The 14,335-nt window shown below is 38.1% G+C and overlaps 1 protein-coding gene across 26 annotated transcripts in view; it reads left to right on the top strand.

Annotated features, from left to right (window-relative positions):
* The window catches only part of DTNB (dystrobrevin beta), a 242,724-nt gene that overhangs the window by 179,726 nt on the left and 48,663 nt on the right, over nucleotides 1-14,335 (top strand). For 12 of the 26 annotated variants that reach the window (XR_006703731.1, XR_006703732.1, XR_006703733.1 and 9 more), the window contains exons 10-12: nucleotides 1,082-1,171; nucleotides 4,347-4,434; nucleotides 13,973-14,014. Coding sequence is in view for 19 of the 26 variants with exons in the window: in XM_045447505.1 (XP_045303461.1) it covers nucleotides 1,082-1,171; nucleotides 4,347-4,434; nucleotides 13,973-14,014 (220 nt within the window). In the remaining 7 variants the exon portion in view is untranslated. Of the gene's footprint in view, nucleotides 1-1,081; nucleotides 1,172-4,346; nucleotides 4,435-13,972; nucleotides 14,015-14,335 lie in introns of those variants that run through there. The other 14 variants (XR_006703737.1, XM_045447519.1, XM_045447513.1 and 11 more) reach the window with 2 other exon arrangements.

Raw genomic sequence — 14,335 nt, forward strand, 5'->3', positions numbered from 1 at the left:
AGGGAATAGAGAAACAAATTGAATGGCAACAAGGAAGCAATCCGTTAAATCCAGAATGTAGGATATGCTGTTTTCTTCACAAATGACATGAAAGAAACAAGGAAAAGGAAGATTAAAAACAAAAACATACAAACCAAATGCAAAGTGTGTGAACCTTGCTGGGATCTTGATTTTAAATGTAAATGGATATTAAATTGGAAATTTTTAGATGGGTTGGATTAAAACTTTTTCTTAAATGTGTTTAGGTGTGATGATGGCATTATGGCTATATAAATTAAGTATTCCAAAATGAAGTAATAAACTGGGATTTTTCTCCAGCTACCCCTTTCAAGGCAAAAAGTTGAGGGATAGACTCAGCAAGTTGACAAAATGTTGATTTCTTTGAGGTTGGGTACGTGAAAAGTAGTCATTAGTTTATTTTGTGCACGGTTTAACATTTCTGGAGTAAAAAATTTTTAAAAACTCATGTGCAGAGTCCTACGGAACGTCTATAAAAGAGCCTCACTCAGAATGCATACAGTGTTTTACAATGAGAAACAACTCTGACAAGTTTGGTTTAAGTATCAGTTTTATGGGAGAAAATAGAATGATGCTAAAGGCAGTATCCTTATAAAAATAAAAAGGTTTAACTGGTATCATGAGGTGACACTGAAAATCTCTTAATGTGTAGACAAAACTGTAAAAGCATTAGAGGGCGTTTAGTGATGTTAGATAGACCCAGGCTGCCTGTTTTCCTGCCAGAGGGCATTCCCTAAAATGGTGCGTCCATCCCAGAGCCCAGAACCTGGGTAAGACTGGTGGGCAAGGCTCCTTGGCGACCCCTCCTTGGTTTCTTCTGCTCAAAGGCTAAAGTGTCATCAACCAAGGCTGTTTCCTGAGGGACTGCTTTTGTCCAAAGGATTTGTGAAATGTATTCTCTATGGTCTAACACCATATTCCATTATGCATTGTGTTTTTTATTTTCCTTATCATGATTTTTTTTTCCAATTTTCTTTGAAGTTTGCCCATTTTAATCCATGTTCATTTCTCGCTCTATATGTGTCTGTGTCGTGCTTGCTGTCTTTGCCTCCATTGTTCCTAGGTTACAGTATAGCCAGGATATACCCAGTCACTTGGCCGATGAGCATGCGCTGATAGCCTCCTATGTGGCCCGTCTGCAACACTGTGCACGGTCAGTGGTAGCGCAGCAGCAGCAGGCGGGTAGCCAAGGGCTGATCAGAGGGAGGGAGAGCTATGTTACCTGGGGTTGCCAGCTGGAAAAAGCTCTGCATGTGGGGTTTTTCTTGAGAAGCTACCAGCTATGTTTGGCAGAGCTTAAATAATTGCTAAAGCATTAACTTCTGAAAGAGAAGGAGCCTTGCCAAGCCCGGGCACTTACCTAAACATATAGTCAGAAATGCTCTTATGAAGTGGAGTTCGCTTCCTTCGGCCCACACGTAAAGGCTGAGCAAATCTCAGACAGATGTGCAGTCTCAAGATGCACATGCACAGAGTTACCTGATGCCACATCTCACTGTTCATTCTTGTCTAAATAATGACCCCTTTCTGTCGACATTCAGGGCTTAAGGTTGATCAACCCACAGATGTCTCACTTTGTCTCGTCTAAGGTGCCATCACCCTAGAACGTCTTTACGTGCTACATCTTCATCTTTTTCTCCCAGATCCATCATTGATTAACTAAACCAGTGGTTTTTAGCAGTGATATTGGATCACTGTCACCCCAGGGCCTTTTCCAAAACATATATTCCTCCTCATATTGTATGTATTATAATAACTCCATGTACCCCTTTCTTTGACAACTGTGGTAAGGACTCACTGTTAATGTGAGAATATGCCTGGTTCCTCAGTGGGTTAGGATGGAAAAACATTTGATAACCACTAACTCTAGCAAAGTTAACCCTTTAAAAGGATTAATACCAATCTAAGTGCTGTTACATTCAGGCAGACACAAAGCTACCTGTCCACTCTGTGCCCACACCTACCACCATTCTGCAAGGAGAATAGCAGGTAAAGTTTAAATCATATAAAGCCATCCCTCCACTTCACCTAGCAGCAAATAAGAGTCACTATGCCAAACGGATTCTTAATTTTAGAGAGGAAGCCATACTTTATTAACTGAGCACATAAGAGAGCTGGAGCCTTGCATTTTGATCTTAGTTTTGCACAGAACCTGCGATGGCTTCATGGGAAGGTCATTTGAGCTTGTTTTATTTCCTGCGATGACAAGAATAATTAATGTGAAATATATATCTTTGAAAAGGATTGTTTTTTATATTTCATACCATTTCCCGTAATTTTACCAGTGTGACTAAATAGCATTGATATGTTTAGGCATTTATCTCTAAAGTCTACTTCTTTACTTCCCAAGTATGTTTAATATAGGCCTATCCTATGGGAGGGGAGGGAAGGCCTGATAATTATGCATTGTATCACAAAGAGTGTCTCTTCATCCAACAGATGATTTCTGTACACTCTGTCTCAGCTCCTGGGATCTAGGAATAGAGGTGTCTCACCCCTGGCAGGACAGCTTACTTATTATCAATAAGGGCATTTGTGTAGGTGATTAAAAGTTTCCATGGTGAAAATAGGAGCAGAATGTTGGTCAGGGACTGCTACCTGATATTTCAGCCCAAAGAGATTTATGGTGGGTCTAGCTTAGGTCCTCAAGCCTCCTCGCTTAGGGATTAGGCTTCCTGCGCAAGAACTGGTGGCTGGAGGCCTGGGGGAACATGAGGATTGGGTGAGTACTGTATCTCTTCTTGAACCTAGCTTCATGCTTCCTCAAAGAAGTCAGAAATTTCCTGGCTAATTCTGAAAATGAAAGTTAGCTCAAGCAGAAAAATAAGGAACCTTTCTAATTTTCCTCTTAATTTTCATTGACCTTAAAACCTCTGATCAGCATAAAGTTCTAGTTTCTGACTGGAAAGCATAGCCAAATAAAGCAACCGTGTCGTGCACACTTGTGTATAAAAGACAAACAGAATTAACCTTCCTAGGGGGTGGAACATGATGGAGGAGAAAGGAGCTCTTTTGCACAGAGGGAAAAAATGAAGTGTTTGTTATATCCCTTGCCAAAACAAAGGGCAGACACTTTAAGTCCCATTTCTTAGGCTGCCACTCCCTCTATAATATTATCCACTTGTATTGTTAAATGTTCATTTTTGTTGTTTATTCAGAAGATAAAGGTAGTTCTCTTATTTCTAACAAACATCTTTAAGGCACAAATATTACAGTTCAGCCTTGACCTTGGGGCCTTGGCCCTAATGTATTAAAACCAACTGATGCTAGCATGTTCTTATTACAAGATCATCTTTTCAGAGGATGATGAGACATGCTGGAGACTGATACTTGCATACCTGAAATTATCAAATATTCTAAAATGGCACAGGCAGAAGACTTAAAGCACCTTAAAAAAAAAAATCCATCCTAGAAGAAAGACCAAGTTAATCTTAAAGAATTATCCACAGAGATTAGAAATATAGAAAGGTGAAAACATCTAGGAAAAATACATAAAACAGATCAGACACATTTCTATAGATTTAACATCACCCTTCCCAGATTCCCCTCAGTAATTATTACAAGATAATGTAACGGATAAATGACAGTTGATGTAACATGCTAAATTAAAGGAGTGAATTATTTCATAATCCAGTCCGAAGTTCATTGCATCACATATATACAGAGCTAGCTTATTTCATCCAGGCGCAGCAGTATTTGATATCCCAACTAGGTAGGTCTTTCAGTTTTGGGGGTACCAGCACTCTTATGAAAGAGTAATGAAGTAAATTAATTTACTCTAAGATGAGGCTATAATGGTAACAAGCTTGGTAAAAGAAGAAAAAGGAGCGTTGAAAGGGAAGGTTTGATACCATGGATTCTTCTCTGACTTTAACATATGTTGGACTTGCCCTTGCCTAGGCTTCTTACTTCTGTTCAGCCAGTGTTAAGTACTTTTCCTTAGCCCTGTTTTTCATGGTGCTTTAGTTTTCTCTTGGTCTTTTTAAATTCAAGACCTATGTGTAAAAGTCACAAGTTCTTCCAAAACATTTGATTAGAAATCCCTCTTTCAGATTTTGCAGATGGTCTGTCTTTTCTCAGACCTTGAATTCAAAAAGAAGTACCCCTTCTGATGGTGTAGGAGCAGGGAGATAAGTTTGGCATATGTGGCCTCATCATTTCTCTAAACCCCCTTTCTCTCAGAGGACCATTAGTATCTATGACCCAGGCTTCTGTTTCTTTTGCTACCATAATTGTTTGCAAGCTTTCTCCCATCTGTTCTTTCTAAAAGAAAAACAAAGGTAGGGGATGTTTAATGCACACCTATTGAATTTTTGTCTCCTTGGTAGTGTCCTGGACAGTCCTAGCCGACTGGATGAGGAACACCGGCTTATAGCTCGCTATGCTGCCCGGCTGGCTGCAGAAGCAGGAAACGTGGTAAGTAAATGGAAGGTCCTAGCAGAGTAGCAGAAATTAGCATTATTTTAATATGCAAATGGTAGAGGGATGGTAAACTTGAAATTTAGGAGAATAGATATAGGTACCTCAGGAACAAAAGGAGAGGCATGGGTTTAAGGAAGGGATTACAGTGACCTTTAGTTTTATCTATAATATCCTCCTTAAAAAATGAGTCAAGAAAAGAAAATCAAAGAGCTAGAATTTGGTTCTTTAAAAAGATTGAATATGGGCACCTGGGTGGCTCAGTCGGTTAAGCGTCTGACTTCGGTTCAGGTCATGATCTCACAGTTTGTGAGTTTGAGCCCCACAAAAGGCTCTGGGCTGACAGCTCAGAGCCCGGAGACTGCTTCAGAGTCTGTGTCTTCCTCTCTCTCTGCCCCTCCCTCACTCATGCTCTGTCTCTCTCTCTCTCACAAAAATAAAAACATTAAAAAAGAGGATCAAATAAATTAATAACCCTCTAGAAATCCTGATGAAGAAAAATGGAAAGAAAACACAAATTACCAGTATCACAAATGAAAGAAGGGACATTGCTACAGATCCTACAGGTATCTTAAGGATGATAAGGAAATATTATAAGCAGTTTTTTGCCAATAAAGTTGGCAACCTAGATGAAATAGACAAATTCCATGAAAGACACAAGTTAGGGGTACCTGGCTGGCTCAGTTGGTAGAGCATGCAACTCTTGATCGTAGGGTTATGGGTACGAGCCTAATGTTGGGTGTAGACATTACTTAAAAATAAAATCTTAAAAAAAAAGGCAAATTAACAAAACTGACATAAGAATAAATAGAAAATCTAAATAGTCCTAAATCTGTTAAAGTGATTGAATTCATAATTAACTTCACACAAAGAAAACTCTAAGCTTAGAGGGCTTAACTATTGAATACTATCATGTATTTAAGGAAGAAATAAAAACAATCTGACATAAATTTTCAATAGAGGAAGAAGAAACACTTTCCAAGTTTTATCAAGCCACTCTAACCTGATACCAAGACAAAAAAGGCCATTACAAGAAAAGAATATCAATAACCAAATTCTCTCATGAACATGAAAAAATCTTTAACAAAATATTAAAAAATTGAATCTAGCAGTATGTAAAAAGGATAATACACCATGATCAAGTGAGATTTATCCTAGGAGTGCAGATTTAACTAATACGTAAAAATCAGACAATGTAATTTGCCAAGTTAGCAGTTTAAAAAAGAAAATTATAAGATCATTTCAGTAGGTACAGAAAAAGTATTTAACAAAATGCACTGCCCTTTTTTCTTTTCTTTTCTTTTCTTTTCTTTTCTTTTCTTTTCTTTTCTTTTCTTTTCTTTAATCTTGGTAAAGATTATTGACATTGAGAATTTTTTTAAAAAAGGAAATAGTTCTATAAAATGCCAATTATTACGGACATTAATTAAGAGTCACGAGTCATGAAAATATCTAAAGCCTTTCTCAACTTATTTATATTTTCATTCTTACTGCAGGTAGTGTGCTTGCTTTCATTTGTCCTATTTCCAAATAGAACAGGATTTTTCTATTTTGGAAATTATTGAATAAGGCTTTGACCATTATTTTTCCATTTTTTTATTGTTTATTCACTTTTTTCTATAATTTATTTATTTTTTATAATTTACATTCAAGTTAGTTAGCACATGGTGTAACAATGATTTCAGGAGTAGATTCCTTAAGCCCCTTACCCACTTAGCCCATCCCCCCCTCCCACAACCCCTCCAGCAACCCTCTATTCTCTATATTTAAGAGTCTCTTATGTTTTGTCCCCTTCCCTATTTTTATATTATTTTTGCTTCCCTTCCCTTATATTCATCTGTTTTGTATCTTAAAGCCCTCATATGAGTGAAGTTATATGAATGATTATTTGTCTTTCTCTGACTGACTGATTTCGCTTAGCATAATACCCTCTAGTTCCATCCATGTAGTTGCAAATTGCACTGCCCATTTTCAGTATACTAGTAGTAGAAGAAACTTCTTAAATCTGCTAAAGAACACCTACAAGAAAATCTACAGCTAATATAATGAAAGGTTAAATTTTGGACTATTTCTCCTACCTAATATTGAGAACAAGACAAAGGTGTCCACTTTCACCACCTCTTCAAAATTGCCCTGGAGGTCTTAGCCAGTACAATATGGAAGAAAAGGGAAAAAAAGGAAGAAAAGGGTGTGAATATTGGAAAGGAGGAAGTATAGCTGTTATTATTTACAGATGACATGATGGTGTAGAGAATGTCCTAAGGAATCTACAAAAACACTGCTAAGACAGATACATGACTTTATAGCAGTGCTGCAAGATACAAAGTCAGTGTACCAAAATTGATTGTATTTCTATCTACCAGCAGTGAATAATTAGAAAACTAAATTTAGGAAAAACACCATTTACTATAACATTTAAAAACATCAAATACTTATGGATAAATTTCACGAAAGATGTTAAGCAATAAAATATTGCTGAGAGAAATTAAAGAAAACCTAAATAAGTGGAGAGGTATGCCATAAAATATTCAGATTTAATATTGTTAAGATGGCAAAATTTTCCAAATTAATCTCCAGATTCAATACCAGTCAGAACCTCAGTAGACTTTTTATAGAAATTGGCCAACTGATTTTAAAACATATTTGCAGAGGCGCCTGGGTGGCTCAGTCGGTTAAGCGTCCGACTTCGCTCAGGTCATGATCTCGCGGTCCGTGAGTTCGATCCCCGTGTCGGGCCCTGTGCTGACAGCTCGGAGCCTGTAGCCTGTTTCAGATTCTGTGTCTCCCTCTCTCTGCCCCTCCCCCATTCATGCTTTGTCTCTCTCTCTCTCAAAAATCAATAAACGTTAAAAAAAATAAAATAAAACATATTTGGAAACCAGAGGACTTAGAAGAACCAAAAGTCTTTAAAAAGAACAAAGTTGGTGGACTTAACCCTACTTGACATCAAGACTTACTATACAGCCACAGTAATCAAGAAAGTGTGGTACTGGCAAAAAGATAGACAAATGAGTCATCCATAAGATAAGCTCATATGTATAAGGTCAAATGACTTTTTTTGACAAGGCACAAAAGACAGTTTGGGAAAGTAAAATCTTTCTAACAAGTGCTTCTGGAACAGCTGTGTATCTATATGAAATAAAGAATCTCAAACCATCCATAGAAACCAACTTGAAATGTATCATAAATTTAAACCTAAAAGCTAGAACCATAAAGCTACTAAAAGAAGGCTTAGAGAAATATCTTCATGACCTTGGAGCAGGCAAAGAATTCTTAGAGGGATCATGAACCATTAAAAAAAATTTTTGATAAATTGGACCTTTTTGAAAATAAAATCTTTTGCTCATCAAAAGATACTATCAAAAAAATAGACAAACCAAAACCTGGAAGGAAATATCTGCAACACATGTCTGAAAGGGCATACTATGTAAAGAATTCCTGCACCTCGATAATAAGACAACTCTCAGTTTTTAAATGGTCTCAAGACTTGTCCAGACCCTTCACAGAAGAAGTTATACAGATGAGCAATAAGCACATAAGAAGGTGCTTGATATCATTAATCATCTGGAAAATGGCAATTAAAACCATATTGACCCACCAGAATGGCTAAAATGAAGAAGATTGACAACATCAAATGTTGGAGAGGATGTGGCACAAACAGAATTCTCGTACATCAGACACCAAAAGTGCGTACTGTTTGATTCCATGTGTATGAAATTCTAGAATAGGTAAAATTGATTTATAGTGATGGAAATCACATCAGGTACTGTTTCTGGGAATGAGGATATTGAAGAGAGATAAAGAAAATTTCTAGATTGATGGAAATGTTCTGCATTTTAATAGAGGTGTGGGTTACAAGTTATATGCACTTGTCAAAACTGATTGGATGGTGTATTTAAGATATGAGCATTATATCTCAGTTAAAAGAAAAAGGAACCAAGAATGGTGAATATGGAAGAGTTTGTATTGAAAAATGGCTAGCTACCCAGGGATTTGCCATATGTTTACTATAAATTTGAAGTAATTTATAATAAAATGTTCCCTTTTTTCTTTCATTTCAACCCTTTCCTTGAAGAGTTATATGCATATTAATATCCATTTCCCCTTCCTTCTGCACACATATTCATCGTATTCATTTGGCAACTATTTATTACTTATTTTATTTACTATGATGAACAAATGATTCCTGCCCTCAGGGAACTAACAGTCTAGTGAGAGGGACAAACATTAAACAAATAATCACACTATTAACGTAACTACAAACAATTAGGTGCAGTGGAGGGAAAATAGAAGGAGCTATGAAAATGTATAGCAGGTCCCTGCTTTATACTGTATGGCTTCTGTGAGAAAGTGTTACTTGTGTTGAGATCTGAAAATAAGTAGAAGAGAATTCAGTTTCCTAGGAGCTAAAAAGAACTGAAACCCAAAGCAGCCCATGGGCTGCTGTTGCTCCCACTCCAGCCCTGTGCTTGGATTTTAATTGTCTTGAGGTACAGTGGGCAAAGCCTTGTGCATATGCAAAGTGGAGAGTTGGAAATGAAGCTTTCACATTAAGCTAGGCCCCCAGAAGCACAACCCGGTGAAAGTATAATACAGAAGACATCCATCTGCTGGCACAAAAATAGAATCGGAAAGCTTACAGGTCTCCTCCTGTAGGAGCAGAAGAGGTCTCCCCTAGGAATTCACAACCTTAGTCCTGTCTGTGTTCGTGTTGGGTGCATTTACATAACTTCATAGTTTGAGAAACACCCAGGTGAAATTTTAACATGAAATTAATCCTCTGGCATGGAAGAGAAGCAAAATATAAATCCTCTCCTAAGGTTAACGTTCACAGTTAAGGCCAAGCAGACACGAACTCCTGAGCATCTCTGTAAAGGAAGGAATCCAACTAGACATGAGAATCCCAACTAGACATGAACTCCTGAGCATCTCTGTAAAGTTAGACCCTCAGTGACTTTAGATATTAAAATTATTGGCTATAGAATAGCTGTTTAAAATTTCTTCAGACCTGAAAGAAGGAATTAAAAACATAACAAAAGACTAAGAAGACCAGAGATGAAAACAAACCAAATAGAATATAAACATTTTCAAAACTAAAGTTGTTGAAATGTAAAACTCAGTGGATGAGTTAAAGGTCAGATCAGACACAGCTGCACAGAGAATTAGTCTGCTAGAAAACATATGCAAGAAAGTTTCCCAGATGCAACACAGAAAGATGAAAAGTTTGAAACAAGGTTTTCAGACTTACAAGATAACCAACAGCCATCTGATTGGAACCCCCCTCCCCCAATCCCCCACCACCACTAAAAAAAGGAAAATAAAATTATTTTCTATTAGGCAAGAAAATATTTAAAGAATTAATGGCTGGGGCGCCTGGGTGGCTCAGTCGGTTAAGCGTCCGACTTCGGCTCAGGTCATGATCTCGTGGTCCGTGAGTTTGAGCCCCACGTCGGGCCCTGTGCTGACAGCTCAGAGCCTGGAGCCTGTTTCAGATTCTGTGTCTCCCTCTCTCTGACCCTCCTCCGTTCATGCTCTGTCTCTCTCTGTCTCAAAAATCAATAAACGTTAAAAAAAAAAAAAAAAGAATTAATGGCTGAAAATTTTCCAAAATTGATTCATGACATGAATCCTCAGATTGAAACATAACAATGAGTTCCAAACTTGATAAATAATTTCGCACCTAGATGTATCCTAGTGAAACTACAGAATACAAAGACAAGGTACTCAAAAAGCAACCAGAAAAGATAGATACCTGCAAAGAATTGATAGATTTCTCAACGCCAACAACAATTCAACAGTTTTTTTATAAACAAGAAAAACCCGCTTTCTTTAAAAATAACACTTCCAATCATATCCACTGCTGCTGATGTTTATGTTGAAACTTTTAAGAATTTTCTTTGTGAAAAAAGACAGTTGAATATCATTAATGTACTGAAAGTAACTAAACCTGTCAAAGGAAAAGGGGAAAGACTTTTTCTGGCAAGCATTGAGAAAGGCCCCAGTGAGATTCATGCTGAAAGAATAACACTGATAGCTAACATTTATTGACAGTTTACTATGTGCCAGTCATTATTCTAAGTGCTTTGCATATATTAGCTCATTCATTCTGCGAAACAATCTCATGAGAAAACTAAGCCTCAGAAAGGTAAGGAAACTACTCAAGGTGACAGTTGGTCAGTGCCAAGCTGGGACTGGGGTACTAGTCCATCAACTCCTGAGATTTAGCTACAGAAGGTTGTAGTTCGGGAGGAGCATTAAATCTGGAAGAAAGAGCAAGACAAATGGAAGAAGGATCTGAGGCTGAAACAACAGACTGTGTGAGCGTTAACCAGGTAAGGAACGCCCAGTGTGTGCCAGGGGGGTGTTTCAACCTAGGTAAAGGCCCTGAGGTTGGAGGTTTCAGCACCGAAAAGATGTCTGTGAGGCTGGAGCCCAGAGAACAATACTTGGAGTGAAATTAGGCTGGACAGGCAGGCCAGATCTCTCAGGACTGTCTTCTACAAACACAGTATACTAATTTTAGAAATGTGTGCCAATTTATGTTTACTTCTTCATAGAGAAATAGTGCTTCCAGTGGAGAGTCTGGCTTTGTTTCTCCCCCGAAAAGTAATTTATTCCTTTAGATTTGTTTAGGCTTCGACATCTTTTCCTTGAGTATCTAGTATTAGGTCATATATCTGACTCCCAACATTACAACTCTAAAGGTTAGTGAAATGGAACAGAATGGAGGGCAGGTGGGGAGAAGTCTGAGGAAAAGAAAAGTTCCATTTAATTAGTTAAACCTTATATGTGTCCTCAGTCACAACCATTTAAGTTATTTTAGAAATTAATTAAATTTGTTGAGATAGCATTGTGGTTGAATGTTTAAAATTAAGTATATTTAATGCCATCATGTAGTCTTGTTGACTTTACATCGTACTTTAAAAATACCGTAAATAAAAGCTCCAAAGCCATTTGACCCTGAAAAGGAGGTCACGTTCTCCTTTCCTGCAAACAAGATAAGTCTGTTTACACCTGATAGTTTCTGATGCCACTTCTCTAATTCGTGTGAAAATGATAATTGTTAGAATGGTCTTGAGTGGAAATACTGATAAGGTCCCTTTCATCTTCAGTTTATTTTCCAGTGTGTGGTTATCTTCTAAATATTGGGCCTCTCAGGAAGGATTCTTCTTGACTAGATTTCTGTTAAACAGAGGACTACTAATCTGCTAATCTCTTGCCGATACAAGTGCTTTGCATAAAATGGGTGTAGTGCTCAAAAGAATTTATTTATAGCCTGCCAGATAGGCTTTGTATTGACGTTTTACTTTTTTTTTTTTTTTTTTAACCTTCTTTCACAAAAAAAGACCATTAAATCACTTAAGCAGCCAGCATGGCACCCTGTGGAGTACCTCAGTGTCAGAGCCATCCCTTCTCTTTTAGTTGACAACATGGCCACTGGAAACCTCTTCAGGCTGACCCTTGAACAAAGAAATTCTAGGTTGTTTAGATGAGCCAGGAGAGTTCATTTGTTTTCCTGGAGTGCCTAAATTCCTTTAAAAAACAAACAAACAAACAAACAAAAAACTACAGTGTGTGGTAAATCATAGTAATAAGAGCAAATTCTTAAAATTTCATCACAAACATCAGCAACACTAGATGTAATCAGAGGAGAGTTTTTTGTTTCTTTATTTTTTAAGTTTTTTTCTTTATGAAAAATGTGAAATTCCTTATGGAAGACTTGGAAGAAATGTGAAATGAAGGGGAAACATTTTGTTGTCATCCCACCCAACATGTTTTCAAGAAGCTTTTTTTTTCAGATAGCCCAGCCTTCACAGCCTTATCATCACATCGACTGCTCCAGGCATGCACCATTCCAGAAATATCCTTATGGCTTCTTGCAAGTAAAGATCAACAGTATCCATGTGGTGTTTTGCACACATTTAATGACTCAAAGCCCCTGTAGAATAGTAATTAATTGTCAAACGTGGGTACATGCTATAATCGTGTGAAGCATTTAAAACGTAGAGATCCTTGGCTTTGCTTCCAACCTACTGAATCAGAATCTCTGTGTTTAGAGCCCATTGATTTTTTTTTTTTTTTTTTATTTAAAAAGGAAAAACAAAACTTTTTGTAAACAAAAATGTATAGCTAGCTAGGGAACCACTGCCCTAAAAGTCATTGGGTTTTTGAGAGGATTAGTAATCCACAGTCTTCTAGTTAGTCTAAGTGAGATTGGGGTGATGGGAGGGTGCCGCTGGAGTATGAAGAAAGCATAACTGATATCAGGCACATCTCTCTGGAACTCCTCCTGCCAAGCTCATACAGATGGGAAGCCGCCAGCCCTTTTTTAGGAGGCTTCAGAAATGCATGCTACCAGATTGCAGTTTGCTGACTGCATTGGCTTTCCTTGGTTTTTAAAAATTTGCCCAGGTTTACACAGAGGGATCTTGTTTTTACCCTGTATTTTTCAGATGTATTTCCATCTCATTAAAGATGATGGAGCTCTCTGAGATTACCTAAATCTAAGAGAATGCTAAGTGGTCCTCTTCACATCTCTTTCTGTAAATATTCCCATTTTACAGCTGAGAAAATAAAGGTGTAGGAAAATAAAATAAGTCAAGGTCTGCATAGTGAGTAAACAGCAAAATTTAGGATTCCTCACTAGCCTCTCTACTTCCATTCTTATCCCACTACAGTAATAAACTTTATTATAGAATACTTTTAGATTTACAGAGAAATTACCAAGCTACCACAGACTTATATAACCCATGCTGTTTTTCCTCTTATTAACACCTTAACATTAGCATGGCATGCTTATTGCAATTAATGAGCCAATATTGATGCATTATTATTACCTAAAGCCCATACTTTATTCAGATTGTTAGTTTTTGTTTTTTTTTTTTTAAACGCTTATTCATCTTTGAGAGACAGAGCATGAGCGGGGAAGGCGCAGAGAGAGGGAGATACAGAATCTGAAGCAGGCCCCAGGCTCTGAGCTGTCAGCACAGAGCCCGACGCGGGGCTCAAAACGAACCGCGAGATCATGACCTGAGCCGAAGTCAGACGCTCAACCGACTGAGCCTCCCAGGCACCCCAGATTTTGTTAGTTTTTATCTAATGTCCCTTTTCTCTTTCAGAATTCCGTCCAGGATAGCACATTGCATTTAACTGTCATGTCTGTTAGGCTCCCCTTGGCTGTGACAGTTTCTCTAACTTTCCTTGTTTTTGATGACCTTAACAGTTTTAAATTTTTTTTTTTCAACGTTTATTTTATTTTGGGGACAGAGAGAGACAGAGCGTGAACGGGGGAGGGGCAGAGAGAGAGGGAGACACAGAATCGGAAACAGGCTCCAGGCTCTGAGCCATCAGCCCAGAGCCTGACGCGGGGCTCGAACTCACGGACCGCGAGATCGTGACCTGGCTGAAGTCGGACGCTTAACCGACTGCGCCACCCAGGCGCCCCGATGACCTTAACAGTTTTGACGAGTACTAGTCAAATGCATTATAGAATGTCCCTTGTTTGGGATTAGTCTGATGTTTTTCTCATGATTAGACTCAAGTTATGGCTTTGGAGGAGGAGGAGGAGAAAGAGGAGGTAAGTGCTGTTTTTCTTCCATTGTACCTGGGGTACATAGCGTCAGCATCATTTATCTATCACTGTTGATGTTGACCTTGATTACCTGGCTGAGGTAGTGTTTGTCAGGTTTCTCCAACATAAAGTTACTCTTCCCCTCTGCCTCCACACTGTCTCTTTGGAAAGAAGTCTCTGCGGACAGCCCACGCTAAAGGAGTGAGTGTTAAGCTCCACCTCCTTGAAGGCTGAGTATGTACCTACAGTATTTGGAATTGATTCTGTATTTCCTTGTTTAGAGCCCTACAGTGGCTTCATACTACATTCAGAATGAAATGGAAACTC

Source organism: Leopardus geoffroyi, chromosome A3 (assembly GCF_018350155.1).
Source record: "Leopardus geoffroyi isolate Oge1 chromosome A3, O.geoffroyi_Oge1_pat1.0, whole genome shotgun sequence".
NCBI classification, from domain to species: domain Eukaryota; kingdom Metazoa; phylum Chordata; class Mammalia; order Carnivora; family Felidae; genus Leopardus; species Leopardus geoffroyi.